The 22,607-nt window shown below is 33.3% G+C and overlaps 2 protein-coding genes across 6 annotated transcripts in view; both read left to right on the top strand.

Annotated features, from left to right (window-relative positions):
• The first annotated feature begins 2,522 nt into the window (after positions 1–2,522).
• Positions 2,523–4,896, top strand: LOC148311649 (protein mothers against dpp). Its single transcript, XM_088256323.1, has 4 exons — positions 2,523–2,612; positions 2,983–3,118; positions 3,211–3,372; positions 3,449–4,896. The coding sequence occupies exons 2-4, from the start codon at positions 3,011–3,013 to the stop codon at positions 4,505–4,507; spliced, it is 1,329 nt and encodes a 442-aa protein (XP_088112449.1). The 5' UTR covers positions 2,523–2,612; positions 2,983–3,010; the 3' UTR covers positions 4,508–4,896.
• A 5,599-nt stretch (positions 4,897–10,495) lies between these two features.
• LOC148311647 (uncharacterized) overlaps positions 10,496–22,607 on the top strand; it is a 177,720-nt gene continuing 165,608 nt past the window's right edge. For 2 of the 5 annotated variants that reach the window (XM_088256326.1, XM_088256330.1), the window contains exons 1-2: positions 10,496–10,808; positions 11,446–11,598. In XM_088256326.1, coding sequence (XP_088112452.1) covers positions 11,590–11,598 — 9 coding nt within the window. In that variant the 5' untranslated portion in view covers positions 10,496–10,808; positions 11,446–11,589. The remainder of the gene's footprint in view (positions 10,809–11,445; positions 11,599–22,607) is intronic. The other 3 variants (XM_088256328.1, XM_088256329.1, XM_088256327.1) reach the window with 3 other exon arrangements.

The following is a 22,607-nucleotide window of genomic DNA, read 5'->3' as shown; positions in this document are numbered from 1 at the left end:
AAAATTTTTTACACGGTCTTGGGCGGCCCGGTACCATTTGATCCATGGACCAGTACCGACCCGCGGCCCGGGGGTAGGGGACCACTGCTAAAGACAATATGATTTTTAAAAAAACTAAGCAATTTATATAAATGTACATATAGTGCGCTTAATACTCCAAAAAATTGTAAAAATGGAGTTACATACTTATAAGGCCATTTTGTAACTCCTTCTACAATGAAAAAAGTGTCGTGAATGTTGTCAAACAGCATACTTTTTTCACAGATACATAGAACACCAAACGAGTTGCCTCTGCATATTTGAAATTTGATATTTGCTCATTTTGAATCAATCGTCTTTAATGTTGAGTGTGTGAAATGTTCTTTATTTTTTTCATTGATTAATCTTAAAAGGAAGAAAAGTTTTATTTTGTGAAGACCTTAAATATCAAAATTATTTTACATTATAAATTGTTAAATATAATTTGGAACATCGCATGTTTACTTAATTGACGGACATAATGTCCCTTAAGTAAAATACTTTTTTTGCAGAAGAAATATAGTGTTAATTTTTTATGTTTTACAAGGTAGTTTATGTGGATCATGAAAGCATAAATGAACTAATCCTGTATGCCTTCTCCATATTCATGAACATGTAATATTTTCTTAAAACATCATCTTATTAGTAAACTCCAAATATGCATATAGAATATGTTTTGTGTCCTGTATTTTATGTAATTAGATAATGATCTATCATTTTTTTCCTTTAAATATATTTTTATTGTTAGACACATACATTCTCAATTTTTTGTTTTAATTTTTTATAAATGCTTTTCTTACTTGGTTTTAATTGTGCTCGAGCACATCTCATTATTTCATCTTTTTGTAATTTAATATGAGAACTACAATATGATGTGACATTATTCTATATATTCCGCTAATAAAATTAAGTGAAAATAATTCGTATTTTATTTTATTTTCTTTTACACTGAATTAATTTTATCAGATACCAATCTGCGTGGCACTCTGATGTTACGAAACATTTTTTCAAATGTGGTAATGAATCTATGTTTAGAATCCCTTTTTCCATAATTTTTATCTAATCCTCTTATTGATTTGTACTCTACAGTAATATTGTACCTCCGCTAGTGCCATGCAAGGCTACATCCTTGCGCTGCTCTTTATCATCCTTAAAGATTTCATACTATGCAAGTTATCACCGCTCGACCAAAGAATAACAATCTCTTACTCCCAGAAACTGCGACCAGGATTACTCAGATGAACCTGTCGTTGATCGATGACTGTCAAATGGGGCTCGATTGGATGAATCAGATCAGGAGGGGATCCAACTAATGCATAGCAGCCATACTGTATAAACAGATTTATTCATAAATATATCGGGTGCCAGGTCCCTACCCACCAAAAGAGGAAAAAATAAGAAATGCTATGTTGTGAATGAATTTTAATAAAATACTTTCAAACAAAGTTTATTGGAAGCAATGTCAGCTTTAAATGACAACTATACAATTTCAATAAATTTATACACCTTTAAAAATATAAATATATTCAATATAATTCCTGGATGCCTGGCAGAAAGAATAAAAATAATTTAACTTGTATTCTAGAGTAAAAATAATATTCTTTGGATGATTTTTTAAAACAATTTAAATTTATGAGCAATTTTTATTTATTTATTTTTATAGATACAAGTACAGTATGTCCTCTACATATGTGACTAATTCGTCCCAAAGGTTTTCGTGTAAGTCTAAAAAAAATATTTTTGATTTTTTTAATAATATATAGTATGCATAATATGCACTAGTTTTGATGGATATAGTACATATGTGAAAACAACTAAATGCAAATGAAAATGAAAACGTGGAAAGAATCTCAATCGCAACACACACGTAACTAACTTATGACTTAGTCGTTAATCACATGTTTTGACAGTAAAGGTAGAGGGATAGGGTGCAAAGCATGAGCAAGTGCCATTTCTCTGCTTTTCTCTCTCACTTTCCTATCAACACAATACTATGTGAAAATAAACGACTGGAGAAATATTTTATTTTTAAAATCGTGTAATTACGAATTCACGTAAGTCGAAATCGCGTAAGTAGAGGACTTACTGCATATAAAAGCAGTGAGGAAATGAACTTTATGAAATACCCCTGATTATTTGAATTTTATATAATATAATGGGCTAATAAGCTAAAAAATAAGTAACAAAAAAAAAGAATGTTGAATTTCCAAAAATAATCAAATTACCCTGTCTGATGATATCGATAACGACGAAACCCGGTCACTGGTCAAATTAAAGAATGTACATAGTTGTTATTTTAATATAAGATCAAATTGGTTATAAACATTTTTTTAAAATCGCGACTGCATGTACCTACGTATATAATGACAAAGCTTAAATTTGTGATCATTTACGATCCTTAAATGATCCCGCAATGATTACTTTTAGTTATTGAACATTACCTTCTTATATATATTTTTTGTGTGTTTGCAGTTGGCAGCAATAAATATTTTCCAAATGGCAGCATTGTGACGTGACAGAGATGGACAGCTTTCGTAAAAAAAGCCATCAACTGATAAACAGTTTGTGACAAATATTTGTAATTATACTGATTGGTGCGTGCTCATTGACTTCATTTTTATATTCAATATTAAAATGCTTCCCTTTTGATAGTTTGTGTGTTTAAGGCCATGTGCCGGCATAAATTGAGTATTATTTTTCAGACATTCTGTCGCCAAATATCCTCTCTTTCCGTTTAGACGCTAATGTAACTGAACAGTTTTCAAACACATTTCACCACAACCGTTTAGCATTTCCTGGTTTTTCGCAGGTTACGGAACCCTCCGAATTAATGTCGCGGATCGATAACTCATTTCTCGGAAGTGTTTACCCCGCACGAGCGCCGAGTGTACCTCGGTAAATGAGTCACCAGACTTACCCGCGCTCGAATAAACGTCCCCAATGATTAATAATTCTTCTTTTCAGTTGCCGATCTTCGCAATAACTGCTCGCGATGGAGACCGATGATGTCGAATCCTCCAGCAGTGGACCTATGTCGAGTCTCAATAGTTTATTTTCATTCACAAGTCCCGCTGTGAAGAAGTTGTTGGGCTGGAAACAGGTTAGTTTTGTCAATTCCATTTAAAAGCGCTACAACATTGCCATAGCGTAACGTGTGTTTCGAGTTTTGTTTTTGTATTGTAACTGTTTTAGGGTGACGAGGAAGAGAAATGGGCTGAAAAAGCTGTGGATAGCCTAGTAAAGAAGCTAAAGAAAAGAAAAGGGGCTATAGAAGAACTAGAACGCGCTCTTTCTTGTCCAGGAACTCCCTCCAAATGTGTGACCATACCTCGTTCTCTAGATGGAAGATTGCAGGTGATTATTTCTCATTTATTCTTTTCGGAATATCCTCCGCGTTCTGTGTTGCTTGATCGAATGTATTATATTGCAGGTTTCACATCGGAAAGGACTTCCGCACGTCATTTACTGTCGCGTGTGGCGCTGGCCCGATCTGCAGAGCCACCACGAGCTCAAGCCCCTGGAGTTGTGCCAGTACCCTTTCAGCGCCAAGCAGAAGGAGGTCTGCATCAACCCTTACCATTACAAGCGCGTGGAGAGTCCCGTGCTGCCGCCGGTGCTGGTTCCCCGTCACTCTGAGTTCGCTCCCGGCCACTCGCTGCTGCCGTTCCAGCAGGTCTCGGAGCCCCCCATGCCACACAACGTGAGCTACTCGGGCTCCGGCTTCAACCTGCCTTCGCCCCCGACCTCGCTGTCGGGCGGGGCCTCCCCGGGCAGCTCCGGCCCCGTGAGCCCCTTCGGCACCCTGGCGGAGACGCCGCCACCCGCCTACAGCCCCGCCAGCCCCGCGTCCGAGGAGGCGCCGGGCGAGGTGGCCCCCGTGAGCTACCAGGAGCCGCCCTACTGGGCCTCCATTGCCTACTACGAACTCAACTGTCGGGTGGGCGAGGTGTTCCACTGCACCTCTCACTCCGTCATCGTGGACGGCTTCACCAACCCCTCCAACAACAGCGATCGGTTCTGCCTCGGTCAGCTGAGCAACGTGAATCGCAACAGCACCATCGAGAACACGAGGCGCCACATAGGTAAAGGAGTCCACCTGTATTATGTAGGTGGAGAGGTGTACGCCGAGTGCCTCTCGGATTCGGCCATCTTCGTGCAGAGCCGTAACTGTAATCACCACCACGGCTTCCATCCTTCGACCGTGTGCAAGATCCCTCCGTCGTGCTCCCTGAAGATTTTTAACAATCAAGAGTTTGCGCAGCTGCTCAGCCAGAGTGTGAACCACGGCTTCGAAGCGGTGTACGAGTTGACCAAGATGTGCACCATCCGCATGTCCTTCGTGAAGGGCTGGGGGGCGGAGTATCACCGGCAGGACGTCACGTCCACCCCCTGTTGGATAGAGATACACTTGCACGGGCCGCTGCAGTGGCTAGATAAAGTCCTCACCCAGATGGGATCCCCGCATAATGCCATCAGCTCCGTGTCGTGAGTCGTGTGCCGTGATTTGTGTAAGCTGCCTTATATTTCCATTAAAATGTCCTGTATTTTTGTATGTGACTGGCTGCGAGAGAACATTATAGGCCCTATGGGTGCAATAGGAGTGCGCGTGATAATGACAGAAGGAGATAATATATTATATGTTGTTAACATTTTATATTACGCCGTGGAATTGTGCGTGACACGTTGGCCTTATAGTAGTAGTTATATTGCGCAAATCTTGATGTTGACTTTGTGCACAGGGCTCGTATTTTAAGTGTAAAATAATTAATGGAGCCATTAAACCATGCCATGATATTTCTTTATTTACTGATATTTCTTATAATTGTGATTTTTTCTATAAAAGCTTATATGTTTTAAAATAAGAGAATTTAAACAAAATATTGGTTTTAATTTTAAATTTTAAGTTAACTCTTATATAGTTTTCTATCTCCATTTCCATTCTTATATAGGTGATGTTTTCCAACCTGAGCTGAGTATCCCATCAAACATATTCCATAAATCTAGAACGCAGAGCTGATCACCCTACCTTCATATAATCACAACTGAGTTTATAGTGTCGATTCACTTAGATGCCCAATGCACCACTTAAGTAATGATAGCGGTGTAAAGAAGAAAAGTGTTTTTCGACTGCAGGAAAGGTTATTATTTCAATTCCAATTATAGTGATTTTTATTCAAATTACTGTACATATGTACATATATCGCTCACTCCTTTCAAGAACGTCATAAATCAAAAAACTTGATTATTCAGGAGAACGTTTTTAAAGTTTAAAAATATAATACAATGTATTAAAAATAAATATCAAGCCACTTATTGAACTTTTTACTGCGCAACAAATCTTTTTAGGTAAAACCTGAAGGTTTTTTCTACATTTGAAAAATATTTAGTATATTTAAAAAAATAATTAAACAATACCTTTTCCTCAAAATGCAAAAACATCATTTTCTGCCCTGTAGCGGGTAAATATTAAGTTTAAAATATGCCGCTTTTGCTGGGATATAGCACATTTTCTGGGCATTCCGAAAACATGCCCAACTCTAAATTCACGATTTTTGATTTATGACGTTCTTGAAAGGAGTGAGCGATATGTGAATACTAAATTCATGAAATATTTTTCTTACTTCTGATAAGTTTTGTATTATAAATATTACCCATAGGAATGATTATTTTTTTTATTTTTTTTTATTTAAACCCATATCCGAACCCGGTGGTGCATAGGACACTGCATCATATAAACGTAGTGTTATCTTGATAATTAACACATGAATAAATATTACACTTCTATTTATTTGACCCCCCCTGAGAATCGAACCCGGGACCTCCAGTACGGTAGCCAAGCATGCTGACAATGGTCAGCATGCTTGGCTACCGTACTGTCACCTCCGTAGTGTAATGACACAACGGAGGTGGACAAATTTACTATACTTTTATCATTTTATTACTATACATATAATATCCATTTAACCCTGATGATTCATTTAACCCTTTGAGTCGATTGTTCTTGTCATATCAACTCTGATGTCGAGTTTAGCTCGACATTATATTTCTCTATTTCTAAAAAAAAAAATTATGCGCGCTACAATTTACCAGTACAAAACTAATATCTTTTTTAAAATCTATTTTGCAAAGCAATTAAGGAATTAGTACTAGGAGGAAAATAATTAATAAGAAATTGAGGAGAGTTGAAGGTTTATATAAATCTGGACTGGTACCTGAAAAACAAGAATTATCACCATGCTTTCATATATTTCATAGTCAAGGAAATATTACGTCTATACCATGTAGAGCCCCATGCACCATTGGTTGCGGAAAAAGGTTAGAAGACAATATATGCTACACTATACTAGGAAAAGGTACCCACCTTTCATGGCATCATTATCCTTTGCACATATCTAGAAGTTTATTTTTTTATAATCATGCATTTAAAGTACTTTTATTCATTGAATTTCTTCAAGTGTTTTTTGTCAGTCCTAGGAATGTGGTGAAATAGGGTATTTTCAAAAATAGGAGTTAACGTTTTAAATGTAAGTATTGAATATTTAAAGTTCATTTTTATGATGTTCATGGTGTTACTAAAAATAATGTTTTCATATAAATGATCTCTTAAAGTTTTCTGCTTTTAAAATGGGAATATTTTTAACGTCCTGCAAAAGACGTCACAATCATTACCCTCAACCGCTTCCCGGACGTCCTGTGCCATGCCCGTGTCCTGTGACATGCCCGACTGACTGGTATTATGAAGAAAGGAACCAGTCCACGTTTAACTTGGATGTATTGCGGTTCAAAGTTTGGAACCCAATATGAACTTATCAACCGAAGTGAAAATACCCCATAAACAGAGCTATAATTAATGGAAAATGTTTTTATTGACAATCATTTAATGAATCACATTGGTAGTGTAAAGGCAAAGGGGTATATCTGTCTCAGACCAAATTTTACAGGAGAGCAAAAACAAACTTGTGAAATTAAATATTTAGTTCGTATGGCATATGTATATATCTTAATAAAACTAAATAAGTATTGCAACTACAGCTATATCCTTTTGCTAGATTATAAAAATACACTATTTTAGATATTTTGTGGAACAAACTTAGAAAATGAAAAATTTGACAGATATACCCGTTTGCCATTACACTACCGACATAACAGTTGGTGTTAGCCATTGGAATATTTTTTGCTAGTTATAATAATCGGTTATAGTTGCACAGTTCATTCGACAAATGATTAAGATCCAGTATACAATAAATCACAACTTAATTTTATATTAACTCAGGTAACATTTGTCATAATTGAATTTTTTCGTATTGAAAAAAATAAGTTTTTCTTCTAGATAAATATATGGTTTTGAAAAAAAAGGAGTTGAAAATTATCAACATATTATTTCAATATGAATATATTTAAAAAAAAGTCAATACCAAGTACATTTTTTTTAAATCGTGCGCAGAGACACAGCCGGTTTCTAGCGCAGCCGTTCGCATGCTGAATCATCCAGATTGCGAGTTACCCCACCTTTTTCTGTAGGTAGGTACTGATAAAGGCGATCTACCTACATAATATGGTTCCAAATTCGCGGAAACATATGCGCCTACCACTGACAAATTCCGCAATCAGCATGACATCTTTGTTTTCGATACAATAAAAAACATTTTCATAAGATTAGTGAAAATTCAGCACAGCAATACGCGCAATATAATTATTCAATTGAGACCAATTGATTTTAATATAAGCTCTTATTATTGATTTCTATAACATGCTGCAGATTATTAGATTAGATAAAATCGTCAACTTTATTTTACTTTCTTCTAGTCATTTTTGAAAGATTTATAACCGAAATAAAACTTTGAATAATAAAATTTGAATGAAAATGTGTTGAAGTAATTATGTTTTAAATGACTTTGATTAACTAATTTTCAACTTATGTCGTTATGTACTCAAAAACGGCTGAGTTAAAAGAAAATAGTCTCATTCTATCCTTAATTCACACAACGTTTTACCGCACATTCGTCTGATTAATCGCATTTCAACAGAATTCTCACTCTCTTACACCCCTCTTTTACTAACCTCATGCTTTATTTCCAAACATTAGGGATAGGTACATTACTTTTTTTAATGCGGTTGGAAAACAATAAAGAATTAAAAATTAATAATTTTAAAACGAAGAATAAAAATGGTACTAAATAAGGTAAGTTCAATCTAAAAGATCAATAACTAAAAAAATATTATATCAATGTGCGTTTGCCATTCTGATTGTAATTTTTTTACACTGTTGTATAAGTCTACCTGAGGAGGTCAGATGAATTCTCACTAGATATTTTTAACTATTACGAAAACTCGGCTTAAGATTTGGTTGGGAGGTGTCTGATAGTGCTTTTGGCTGCAGCTCTTGCGACCTTGAGACTGCTGTAAAAAAACAATGTTTATTACTTTGATTTTATTTTGTTTCATTTTCGTACATTTCTTAACAGTACCTACTATTATGCCAGACCACAAGTAGCTGTAACGGATAACACTAGTACAAGACCACTGGAGTAATAGAGATTCCCCTTGCTAATTTTCCCTTCGGGCATTGTCTGGCTTCAACTTCCGGATCCAACTACAGTTATCGGACAGGATCCATTATTTGTCATACGTGTCAATTTATTTTCGAATACAGTGCTGTCATTTCAACTGAGTCAACACATCAAAAACGTGCGTTTCTTATTGGTTAGTCAGGATGATCTGAACATGAGCTAGACCCATGTTTCTACATGAATTAATATTGTTTTAATACTGAAAACAAAATCTGCTGCCATCTAGTTTGTAGTTTGGAAATGATCAACTTTCCCTATTGCTATTATTTTGGAATTGTGGGAGAAAACACGTGGCTTTATTAAAGGGGTTCATTCGTGGGATCGAGATTTCAAAATTAATAGCGATTTAACCAATTATATAAAGAGGCGAGGAGTGTATGTCAGGACAGAAGAGTGTGGCGTTCCATCCTCTCTGCCTACCCCTACGGGGAAACGGCGTGATGGTAGTAGTAGTAGTAGTAGTATATACACGTAATTCCCGCCTCCATCATATAAAGGTTAGAGTATTTGGCTATCACGTTTCAGATCCCGGGTTCAATTCCCATAGGGGGTCAAAAAAGTTATAAAGGGTTTTTAGCTCTAATATTTATTTTAAATTACCTTTAATTTAAATTAAATAAATTACTGGTACTTGCACAAGATGAAAAAAGATCATCAAAGAACCATGGGTAAGGAAAAGGCTCAGCAGCATTTTTATTATCGAAGTGTACTGTCTGTGTTGTTTTACTTCCACAACAAAATTCACATACTTTTTTCCAACGTGATCAGTTAAAAAAAATCGAAGCAGAAACAAAATACAAAAAGTCTAATTAATAAATTATTTTATAATTCTATAAATAATATCGCAATTAATTCAGGGGTAATTAGTAGAATTCATTCCAGCGGAGACCACCGGAGAGGTCACATATTATTTTTTATAAGCATATTTTTCATATATTTTTTTTGACATCTCATCAAAGATGAAAAATAAGTCTCATAATTGGAGATAATCCAGATTTGTGAACAAGTATTTGGACACACTCAAAATGTTTTAACTTTATTGTTAGTGTATATTGGCTATTTTTTAAGAATATATATACAGAAAAAATATTTTTGTATTTTTTTTAACTTCTTACTTTTCAATAAATCTTTTCTTTTCAAAACCATATAATTACTTAGGAGAAAAACTTATGTTTTCAATGCAAAAATGGTGTTTAAGAAAAAATCAATTTTGAAAAATGTTGTCTGGATTTAGAGAAAATAAAGTTACGACATAACGAATACTGGGTCGTAATATTCTATTTAAAATTCGGAAAACAAATAAATTATACGTAAATTTAGAGTTGCCAGTTTGAAAAACCATTGATTTCATAAACGAAATCCAATTAATATACATTGAAAAAATATTGCTTGGAATTTGTCTACTATTTTCGAGTTATTCATTTCCAAATTTGTGGGTTAGGCTATTATTGCGCTGTGAATGTAACCTCGAATGATACATGTACATACTAAATACATAAAAATGTAACTTCGAAGCTCCGTAAAAATATATACAAATGACAGTTATAACCAAAAAATGTGGCGTCAAATTTTCCAGGGGAAAAAATCCGTTTTAGTTGCGGAAATTTGAAAAATGGACGTGACGGTTATTACCCGTTTCTTAGTTAAATGCGTATTTAAGAATAGACCCACGACCTACAGACGAGAATTTCACAGTCCCACAATCTGTGGAGTAGGACGGATTGGGAACTGAGGAGGAAGGAAAATCCCGTGTCGACATATTAATAATAATAATAATAGATACATATTCCGTAATAGTGCGACGGAAAAGCGCAGCCGAACGCGACCCGCGCGACGCGGCCGCCGCTGGCCGCATATTACGTTTCGCTTCGGCCATGCGCAATGGAAATTATTTTACCATATTCAGCAGTATTGATTTGGCGCGCGCGCTGCGTGTTGTGTGTCGTGCGTCGTGTGTCGGGATGTCTCGCCACTCTCTCATCACAGTAAAATAATAATGAATGCGAACGAATTCGATTAAAGTAATATAGCAGTGTCCGCCGGAATGGGCATTGTCCGCGGCGAGGTGCCCCGCTAAAGTCCGCGAGTTTGAAAATATCAGTATTTTGCGGTTTTAGAATGGTTTCGTCCCTTGCGGCAGGTTGTTTTTGCCAGAGAATCAGTAGGGTATTGGAACTGCATACAAACCCAGATTTCTGTCACTGCATAACATAATATAATGTAATATTTCAAGATAATTTACAACGATTCAGTCATATTTTTCTGATTGAAATAACACGCGAAATTCAAGATACAAAATTGAATTGTAACATGTTATTTGATCTCAGATCACAGCTAAATGATAACTTGTCCAGTTTTGTGGTTTATCTAGTGTAGTTATTAGAACCACTTAAATTATTTTTCATTTATTAAAACTCATTTGTGAAAAAAATGTGTATTTATGAAACTAAATAATATTCTAGTTCAAGCGACTAGAAAATATATCTTATCTATAGTATACAAACATACTTATAAAACATGTTTGTTTTGTACAAATGCTAACTTACCTACACCATTATGATAAATGTAATTGAAACTTTTAGTACTTATTTCATATTTTACGAGTAATTAATTTAAAAACAAATATTTTTGTATTTTGTACTTCGTTAGAACCTCACCAGTTTGTAATTCATTATGCGCGTTAGTGCGTAAAAGGAAAATTTTTACTCAATAAATGATTGCGTTTAAACTTTGACTTTTGAAATTAATTACTAAAGTCGAATAAATTATTCAAATTGTTTCATTACAAGTGTTGTGATACAAATCTCGGTATGTTAGTCGCCGGCTAGTGTTGTGATATAATATTGTTTTTGTGCAGTTTCTACTTATATAAATCGTGAATAAAAATAACAGTATAAATTAACTGTCGATTGATAAATGCTGGATAACATTCCGTGAACGAAGACATTCCCCAAGGCCGATTGAGATGTTCTCATGATCTGTGAAGAATACAGTTCGCAATATGGCTAAGGTAAAACTAAGACAAATTGTTTCACAAGTTGCGAATGTTGAAATAAACATATAAATACGTATACGGGCCATATACACAGGTGCGGGTCTCTTCTAAGTTGTTGTAATGATAGATGATATTTGTTCATACTCGTTGTTTATCATTCCTTCACATCTACCTACCTGCAAGGTTGCCACATTCCGCTTCAATATTCTTATCGCCTATTAAAGTAAATATACTACGCGAATTTATTATTTTGAAAGTGTCCGAAATAAGCCTTCAAAAATAAATCAAATATTGTATTTGTGTCGTGCCTTGATTTTAAAAATCACACAAATGAAGACAATGTGATTGGTATTACGCTTCAAATGCTAGAACATTATTAAAATATCAGAATTTAAAATATGAGACCAACAAATAACAGAACCTGGCATTCAAACATTTTTTAATTCAATTATGAATAGGATAGTTAAAATAATCAAACGCGTGTAGTACGAATAAATATTATAAAATATAAAACTTTGAACAGGAATATATGAGATATTTGCACACGGACAACGTAATAGTATTGAATAGTGTATTTTAAAAGTTTATTATCAGATAATAAATCAATAGCGCCCAGAATTACCAAAGATATCTATCTTTCAACGTGCTCAGAGATAGCACCTACATATTATTGTAAATTGAAATGTCGTTTGATTTGAAACACAGATATTTAGATTTAGAATTTCATACAATAGGTAATATACAGTTGTATATCTACCATAACCCGCATTGTCTACTTTATTTGCGAAACGTATAAAGTTACATAGAAGGAAAGGAAGCGTCTAAATTGTCGTTTCCTGTTCACTATTGATTCTTGTACGATACCACAATAACGCATTTTAACTTGTTTGTATTTAAATATTTGTGCATCGAATTTTACGGAGAAATCAGTGTTCAAGTTCTCATCTCAATAGCAAAAATGTAGATACGTGAATAAATCTTTCGGTAATTATATATTATTCTGGTTCAATGGACAAATTGGACAACCCTGAATCCACTTACGCTCCGACACTGTAATTTGGAGCAAAACTAATTTAAATTTAATTAAATCATCCCAAAGTAATCAATATTATTTAATAACCGGCTACGAAACATAGGTTTAAAGTCATATGTAATAAAATATAACCGTTCCAGTCATATTATGTACATTTATTACGGTTTATTATTATAATGCAAGTTGTCATTCACAGTTGGGTGGACATCAATGGTTATAATATTGAATATATTGTAGAAGTTAATATGCTTCGGATAGGATAAGAAACGATGTTATCATTTTGTTCAAAATAATACGCCGAATTTTTATTTTTATTTCTGTTGACCGTGACGCGAAACAATAAAACAATGCTACTGACGAATGACGACCCCCTTCATCATATAAATTCTCGTTCCAGTTGGTTGTGTAGTTTCTGTGGGGATCCCGGCTTCAATAACATCATTTAATTATTATTATGTCACACGTAACTAATAAATAACTTTCAAAATGGGCTAAGACTGGGAAACTGATGTGTGTACAAGCTTATTACGATTAAATAATAAAAAAGTATACCGGTTTGATTACATTCTTTGTAGTACATTCATTTTCGCGATAATCATTTAATATTTGTGACTAATTACTAGGTGTAGACTTTTTAAAATGAACGAAATTATTATAAAAATGATTTCGTTTTACAAAAGGTATAATCGGCGAAGCCTATATAAAACACTCAAATTGTACAATATTTATACAAACTTACCTTGTGAATTTTGTCTCGATTATCGTTCAACAAAATACAAAAACTAAAATCTTAATATTAATTTCATATTTAATTTAATATGCACAGTAGTGCATTTTTTTATGTTTAGTGAACTTACAACATTATTTTAAGTACTTTTGTATACAAATACTGAATTAACTCCCGAAGGATTTTTACTAATCTTTTTGGAAAAATCTCTATAGAGACGAACGAGGTTTTTTTTAGAGGGATGGAAATATAATAGTCTAGGCATTATCAAAACTTACGTTAGTTATTGGCTGGTTTATGAATTATCTTTCAATTATTTTCACTCTTAAGTGTAAAAATATTTTGAATTCTGTAAAACATACTTTAAATATCATCTTTTAAATCTAACTCTCCTCTCACGATGATCATTTATAGTTTTATAATTTTACAGCATTACAAACGAGAAACTATTATTTGAATTTGGATTGTGTTTATAAAATTATTGAAAGTAATCTTGACACAACTAGATGCTGAAGCACTTTGCAGATAAATATTCCAAAGACATGTTGTCTAAGACGACATAATATACATATTTCATATAGAATATTTTTTTTTTAAATATTTTATTCTTTATTGTATATGTGTCGATTGTATAACAATATAAGTGTATGATTATTATTATTATTATTAATAATTTTGTGAATAAAATCTGACTTATATTATTTTGAGAAATAAAAACGCTTTGTTCAATATTCAAAATAAAATCTGTCTCAAACTAAGAGAGTTCGTTTTTAACGGCTTAAATGGTTTTTATATTCTGTATTACTTTCTTTTCCTCTTTTATTTTGACCCATGATTTATTTTGTAATTCGTGTATGTAGTAATTTTTGTATAATGTATATTCAAAACTGCATGTGTAATGGGATTATTACCAAATGTGTGAATAATCAGTAAATGTGTTAAATAAATGAGTACCAGAACTTTCCATTAAAAATAACTGTTCCAAGAGTAACAACATTTCGAGTGTGTCCAAATACTTGTTCACAATACCTTTGATATACAATTCTTGTACAATGTTTCAAAATTGGATCATATATAAAGAATTTTCAAAAAAATTCAGTAGTGTGGTTGTCAATCATGGGTAGAATCAGTGAATGTTACACGTGTATAAAGTATCACTTAAATCAGCCTATGACGGCCGTAAGCCCCGTAAATGCCCAGACTTCTTCTAATATTCTTCTTCATTTATGTTGAGATGTCAAAAAAAAATTTTTCCAATAGTCACTAACTCAATTGTATCGATAAAGTTATTTAATGTCATTTGTAGAATGATCAAATGATCATTCGATCTGTTTGAAATGCGTCCAGATGCCTTTCGGAATTGATATCTCAATACAACCAACGCGTTTAGATTGTAATCTTTTTCTATGCGGTTTCGTTTTTTGATGGGCCGAAAGATAAAACGCACGGCTGCTCGGCCCGGCCGATACATGGAGGTGTTTTTACGAAATGTGTTTACAAAAAAGAAAGTTGTTTAGATTTGAGAGTATAACGCCGCATGGCTGCCAAATGCCGGGTTTTTACATTCGAGCTGTTGCACGTATTTTCTATGAAATAACCAGGTACTTACAGTGCGAACTTGCATTAACTTCTGCTTCCTCATTATCAATCGGTGGTAATATCAACAAAGTGCACGCGATTTTCCTTTGACGATGCCGCTACGAGTACATTATCTTAGACAGAATTTTTAAACAATACTTTAACTCTTTAATCGAAAACATACAGGAAACATAAAGGTGGGGACTGACCGCAGCATTTCGTCGTAACGTAACGTCGTAACATCGCTCGCGCCGAGCATCAGCGAGCATCCGAAACTATGGATGGAGCGCACGGCTCGCTGTACTGACTGCCTGAATGCTCGCATCGTAACGTGTTACGTTACGACGAAATGGCTCCGGTCAGTCTCTACCATTAATGTCCACAAAAGTATTTATTTACGAAACAATCGGCGGGTATGTATGAGGAGATTCATGAACGTGGAAGAGGCGAAGAATGTTTGCAAACACAGAGTGGTGTGGCGTTCTATTCAGAGAGAATTCTAGGCAGAGAGCCTACCTCTGCGGGATAGCGGCGCGATGGTTAGTTATAAAGTTAGTATTTATTTTAATAATTTGAAAGAGTGCTTCCTTTATACGGTATAAAAATATCATGACATTACTTCAAAATAGCATTCAAATTTGTATAAGTAGATATTTGAAAAATTAGATTCGTTCAAACATACAAATTGGTTCTAAAATTCACTTAATTATTTTCAAGTTAATAATGAATGGTTTTCATTCATACATTCATACATTCCCGGAAATAATAAAATAATCCAGTATAATACTACATATTCATCAGTTTAAAATTAACCAAAATCCAATATACAGTGCACGACTTCTTTTGTTTTATACATATTTTAATAAATTTATTCAGCTGTTGCTTTTCAACGGACTATTAATAAACACCATACATACAAAATAAAATCACAATAAGAAGAACGTATCGTTTCACTCGATGTAAATTGTGTGTAAAAAAATATTTTAAATATCCGCACGTAAAATAACGTATTACAGGTATTTTCTCCTCTCTCATAATCAACTTTTTTAAGGGGCTTGTAACGTTTTTCAGCAATACAGCTCGTCAACCATCTAGCAGTATTTTCGACATCAAATGTTCAATATGTGATCCACCATGTGTGGCTCAATAATTGCTTGTTACGGTTTGTGCACACATTGTATACTCAAGAATACTCGCCGAAATCCTTTTGGGTGTAGGATAAATTTAAGAAAACAATTTTATGTATAGAAAAAATGTGTTCTTATTGCATGTACAAATATTTCAATTACATACGATTTTTGTAGACCTAGTTAACCCGTTATTAACCTTTCCCTTACGGTGCCATAAAACTTCCGCGTATAACGGTGATATGTATTTTGTACACCATATGAAAATGTGGTTTAAAAACGGGAAAAATGTAAAAATTCCTAAATGTAGCTGTTATTGACCATAGTTGAAGTTGAAATATAAAATTTTTGTAATTTGGTAAGTATCTGAGAACTAGAAAAAAAATACATCGCAAGTAGCCTCAATAGTTAGTGTAGTGACACGACCGCCGCGTAAGACGACCTGCGCATTACTGGCGCAGTAAACTTACTATGATATGCGCGTATACGCAAAGCACGGCACGCACGCACACACTGAGAAACGTTTGTGTATTGGTGATTGTATTCCCGATTTTTCCACAAATTATTTCTATCACTGCAAATTAATAACTTTATATTGTAATACTTTTATGTAATACATAATTATATTACGGAGGAATACACAATTTTTGATTCCGTATCTCATTTAAAAGTCGAGTTTTAGTAAATACATCCATCACCGGGAGGGAAGGTTAAAATATGAATCAAGTTTTGGTACAGTGTTGACTCTAGTTTTAGAGTGGAACTTTAAAACTCTGAATAAGAGTTTTCGTAACTAAACATGGGACCATAATCCGACCTAAGGATGAATAAAAAACAATGTGGATAAGGTCATGATGTATGGCAATATCCAGGTGATATTTGCCAATGATGATAAATTTGAAAATGTTTCTCATCAAAGGCAATAAATAACTTACGTTACTTGATTGATAAGTTAATCAGAGATGTCAATCAATTTTATTAATCAGTTTAATTACCTTAAACATAATAAAAAAAGTCTACCAAATAGTTTTAAAAGAAATCCTTATCTACATGAATTTAGCGCGAGGACATTTCGTTGCACTAAAAATGTATTACTTTGAAATTAAATAAGTTACACCAAAAATATGTATATGGCAAGTCTTCTGCTTCAGACGTTAAACAATCGATAATTAATAATTGTCCGCCTCAATAGAGTACTGGTTAACGTGCTAGGCTACCATGCTGGATGTCCCGGATTCGATTCCCATAAATCGATTCTAGTGATTTTTCAGTCGAATATTTATTTAATATGACCCTGGACTGGTACCTGAAGCGGAAAGCTGATCACCTTTCCTTCGTGTCATTTAATGATCAAGATAACGCTGCTTCTATACCATGCAGTGCCCTATGCACCATTTATTGCGTATAAGGGTCAGAAGAAGAATTAATAATTAATTAATTTATAATTAATATTATTTAAAAATAGGCAAAATTACATATATATCCAGTCGAAAATCGAACCGGAATTCTCTCACACGATACTCAAATGCAGGAAAAAGAGTTTATTACTTTGTCTAATCAATAAACTTGTATTGAAAAACTGACAATATCTGTTGAAACCAGAGATAAGAACCACATTTTGCGTGCACAGAAATGTTAATATCTTTTTCATTACCCCGAGTGAGTTAATTATAAAAAAAAGTAAAGTACACCGAAAGGTATCGAGTTCAGTTTAAACCAGGTTTATTAGATCAAAAGACTTGCACATGTGGAGCGCATATTTGCGTTTGCTAATCGTATATGTTAAAATTTTACTTTATTTACAGAAATTATGATACACATACAGGTTGGCGCAAAGCTGATCACCCTATCGAAAGATATTATAATTTTTTCAAATGTCGTCGTACGTCAATCATATTTGAAAATTGTGAACTAAACAGCTACAGTATACAAAGTATACAGATTGATAACGGGCACAAATGTATATCAATACTGGCGGCAGCCACTTGACGAATATCATCTTTTGCACTTACCGGAAAAAAATTGTAAAGGTCCAAGTAAAGATTTTCATTAACCAAAATATATATTTTTTATTTTCTAAAAAAGTTATTCATAAACAAAATTGGATGATAAATTTTGCGCCACCTTAAATCTGATTGTATAATTCAGTTGTCTAGTTCACAAATATCGCCATTTTCACAAATTATAACATATCCCGATAGGGGGATTGATTTTGCGCCATCTGTATATGCTGAGCAAATATATTCATTAGAAACCATCGCCAGTTTTCAATGGTTGACAAAATTAAGACCCCCATTATGCCTCTAGTTTCATATATTCAGTTGAGTCAATATCCTTTGAGCAGTTACAAAATGAAAGGAAATACGGAATGATCACCATTGCTTCATTTACCTAATGAAGAATGACGTCATTTAAGTCACTCCTGAGAGGATGGTGTACGAGGAATGAGTAATATATGTATCTCATTGTGACGCGGTTTTCTAAATTACTGAAAGTACTATTTAGAGACTTCCACACGTACACTGAACTCTCATATTCAGTGGTTCATAAAGATAAATAAAGATTTATGATTCAGCAACGTCATTAATTTGGACAAATGATTGTGTGCATTTATCATAAATTTATTAGTTTTTATAAAGTGATATGGTTAAAAATCTCCAATACAATAATTACACACAGTATTAAGTTGTAGTTCCAATATATAAAAAAATAGCTATTCCGAATGGACCAATTTAAAATACCGATTATTGAAAATACGTTTTCTTTACAGCGATACTCTTATATGATATATCGCTCACTCCTTTCAAGAACGTCATAAATCAAAAAACTTGATTTTTCAGCAGAACGTTTTTAAAGTTTAAAAATATAATGAAATGTATTAAAAATAAATATCAAGCCACTTATTAAACTTTTTACTGTGCAACAGATCTTTTTAGGTTTAACCTGAGGGTTCTTTCTTCATTTGAAAAATATTTAGTTTATATAAAGAAATAATTAAACAATACCTTTTCTTCAAAATGCAAAAACAACACTTTCTGCCCTGTAGCGGGTAAATATTAAGTTAAAAATATGCCTCTTTTGCTGGGATATGGTACAATTTCTGGGCATTCCGAAAACATACTCAAGTGAAAACTGACGATTTTTGATTTATGACGTTCTTGAAAGGAGTGAGCGATATTGTATATTCTTCTATAAATTGTTAAAGAGTTACACTAAGGTACTTGTAATGTACGTGATGTCTTTAATATTGTATTCCACCTACTATCTACATATATGTTTTCTTATTCATCGTGTCAATAAACGTTGTTGACACAATGGTTGTTTGTTAAGAAGTATTCGTAGAATGTTAAAATTTATCAAAATTAATTTTTGGAATAATTCGCTGAATATTAAAATGTTTATCATTGCCAAATGAATGATAAATTATCATAACTTAAAAGGACAATAATTTAACTAAGGTTTAATGTAAATTGCAAATAATATCGGAAATAAAATGATTATAATGTTTTTTTATGAAAGGTAATAGACTTCTTGTGCTTTAATAGATCAATAATTATAATAATTGTACACTTAGATCAAAGCATTAATATTTATCTAGATCCATGACTTGTACAAGACGATGAAATCGTTAAAAACCGGATTCAAGTTATTTATATTATTAAAACGTTCTTTCAAATATTTTAAAGTACAGTACGAAATATAATAATTACATACTACGAGCTTAGATCTGGTTTTCTAGCTACTAAATAGCAGTACCTAAGTAGCTAAAATTTTATATATGGGTACGTATTTTATTATTCTCTTTTTCTTAAAAATGTTTTACTTTCTTATTGCTAAAAAATCGTGACAATACATTTGCACGTCATGGGATTTTTATTTACTCGAGATCTTTTCCTAATATTAGTATATTTCTGAGCGAAATAAAACTCTCCGAATGATGTAACCCGTGACGTCACTTCTCCCTTGGTGAGTCATGCCACCCTCTATACAGAATCTCCTTGGAAAGCAGATGGTTAAATGTACCCCCTCTTTGCTGTACTCTGCCCACAATGAAGAAATAAAATATATTACCCTGTGTTATACGGACTAAACTGAACTTATCATATTTTTTTTATTTTTTTTATTTTTTTTTATTAACTCCTGTAATTGGAGATAATCCAGATTTTGTGAACAAGTATTTGGACACACTCAAAATGTTGAACTTATCATAAAAATTAAACATGAAAACGTTCGACTGTTTTCGACGTTTTAAAAAATACATATAAAAAGTGTGTTAATAGTTTTGGTTTTACAATTCCCAACAAAAATACGAGTAAATATCAGTTATTTCTTTGCTTGATTCCAAAATGGCCATTGAGTTATTTTGAAAAAAAAATTAATAAATATATTTTTTAACATTTCTGGTAAACAATTTTTATCCGTTTTAGTAGGCAATGGTTGTCATGTTTTGTCATGCACTAGGTCTTGTGTTTGATTCCCGATTGGTTCAGCATTAATATAACTGTTTTTATAGTGTAATGTGTGCTTAATACCCCTACTAACCTTTGAAGTGCGTAATTAACGATCAAAATAATGCTGCATTATTCGGTGATAAAACGATTCAGAGGACAGTAAATAATATATTGAGGGAATATTCTCAAACCCAGAATTCATCTCACCGGAGACCATCGAAGAGGTCACATGTCTGTTCACGCCCGATTGTTTTAAAAAATGCATATTGGATATTTTTTGTTTTTTTTTGGAATATAAATAGAAAAACATTTTTTTTACTCAATAACCTCTTAATAACTCCTGTCTTTTAAAAACTGTATAATTATTTCGAAAAATCATATTTTTTCAATGCGAAAGCGGTGTTTTCAGACAAAAATCAATTACGTAAAATGTTGCCAGGATTTAGAGATAATTAAGTTGCGACTTAACTAATACTGGACCTGAAGGGATTTTTGCTGTGCCCAAGACATATCGTAGTCATACAGGAGAAAGTGACCAAGTGCATTGTTTTACAAAAACGTAATCTTTGACTATTTGATATCTTACTAGCTTAATATTGCCCTGAAAAAAACCCAAAGGATTTGAAACTTGTAAGTATAATATATTGACTTGTTAAAAATGACTACCTGCATTGGTGTTTATTTTTTTGCCGAGCAAAAGTGACTTAAATGGCCCTCCTGAGCATTTTGCGTTTTGGTAGTTGGTCACTTTCTTCTGTACGACTACGATATGTATATGTACATATTTTGAAAATGTTTTTTTAATGTGCTATGGCTCAAGTTATGAGGGTTAAAACTATATGGGCGCTTTCAGCCTGTTAATGATAACATACGTAATATACAAAAAATCCATATATCACGGAAACGTAAATTAAGCTTAATAACAGGAAAATAAAAGATCCTTGAGTATAATAACACATAATTTGAGGACAATTAATGAAAATGCCGGGAAAATAAATGCGCTAAGCACGCAGCTTTGCCTTTAGATTAGTGATACGAGTTCTACGTATCTCGAAATGTAATGTGCAATCGTGTGGGTGTACACGCGTATTTCTGTATGACAGAAGGATTTTTTTTGCAAAATACTAATTTAATTAATTCAAATAATTTTAATGTAACGGTATTGACGCTGTAGAGTCGTAAAAATATACCAGGTTGTTTGTTACTTTCAAAAACCAAATCAATGACGAAGGAAAAAAATAAAGTCGGATTTTAAATACATTACCATTTTGTGAGATTTCGTAATTAAGGTTTAAATCTTTACAAAAACAATGAGTTATTTTTGACATCTCAACATAGATGAAAAATATTATGAAAGTCTAGGCATTTACAGGTCTTATTACCCGTAATAGGCGGGTTAAGTGATCATTTTATACACGCGTAGCATTCACCATTCCAGCCATGATTGACATCCACACTACTAAAAAATTTGGAACTCAAACATATACCATAAATCTCATGTCGCTTCTTATTTGAGTTTGCGGCAGAATCTATGGTTGATTTGAGAAAGCTTTTATTTAGCTAAGACTCTGTTTACAGACTTCCATATTCTTCATCTATGTTGATATGTCAAAAAGTAAAAACAACTCCGATGTGCAAAAACCCAGATTTTGAACAAGATTTGGACACACATAACGTTGTCTTTTCATTGCATTTCAATGCAATAATAATAAAACTTTACATATTAACATGCAACATATAAAACTTCTTATATTATGGCTTTTTCCGTCTGTGTAGTAATGCTTTTTTTTAAACCCTTACCCGCACCCCAATGGTGCATAGGGCACTGCGACATATAAACTCAGTGTTATCTTGATCGTTTACACATGAAGGAAAGGTGATCAGCCCTCCGCTTCAGGTACCAGTCCAGGGTAATATTGAATAAATATTACAGTGAAAAAATCACTTATATTTATTTTACCCCCCTTGGGAATCGAACCCGGGACCTCCAGAACGGCTACCGAGCGTGCTGACCATTACACTACGGAGGCGGACGTAATGCTTATAAATAAATATATTATTGAACATCTGTTTAGTTATGTATGTAATATAATTTCAATGTGATTCCA

Source organism: Brachycentrus maculatus, unplaced genomic scaffold, assembly GCF_059751285.1.
Source record: "Brachycentrus maculatus isolate JH-2025_06_01 unplaced genomic scaffold, ASM5975128v1 h1tg000060l, whole genome shotgun sequence".
Lineage (NCBI taxonomy): Eukaryota > Metazoa > Arthropoda > Insecta > Trichoptera > Brachycentridae > Brachycentrus > Brachycentrus maculatus.
The sequence above is the reverse complement of the archived record's forward strand: the minus strand, read 5'-3'. Positions and strand labels throughout refer to the sequence as shown.

Coding starts and splice junctions, on each gene's coding strand:
- LOC148311649 (XM_088256323.1), top strand. CDS start 3,011: ATGGAGACCGATGATGTCGAATCCTCCAGCAGTGGACCTATGTCGAGT. Junction 3,119..3,210: donor AGTTGTTGGGCTGGAAACAG/GTTAGTTTTGTC, acceptor TAACTGTTTTAG/GGTGACGAGGAAGAGAAATG. Junction 3,373..3,448: donor CTCTAGATGGAAGATTGCAG/GTGATTATTTCT, acceptor ATTATATTGCAG/GTTTCACATCGGAAAGGACT.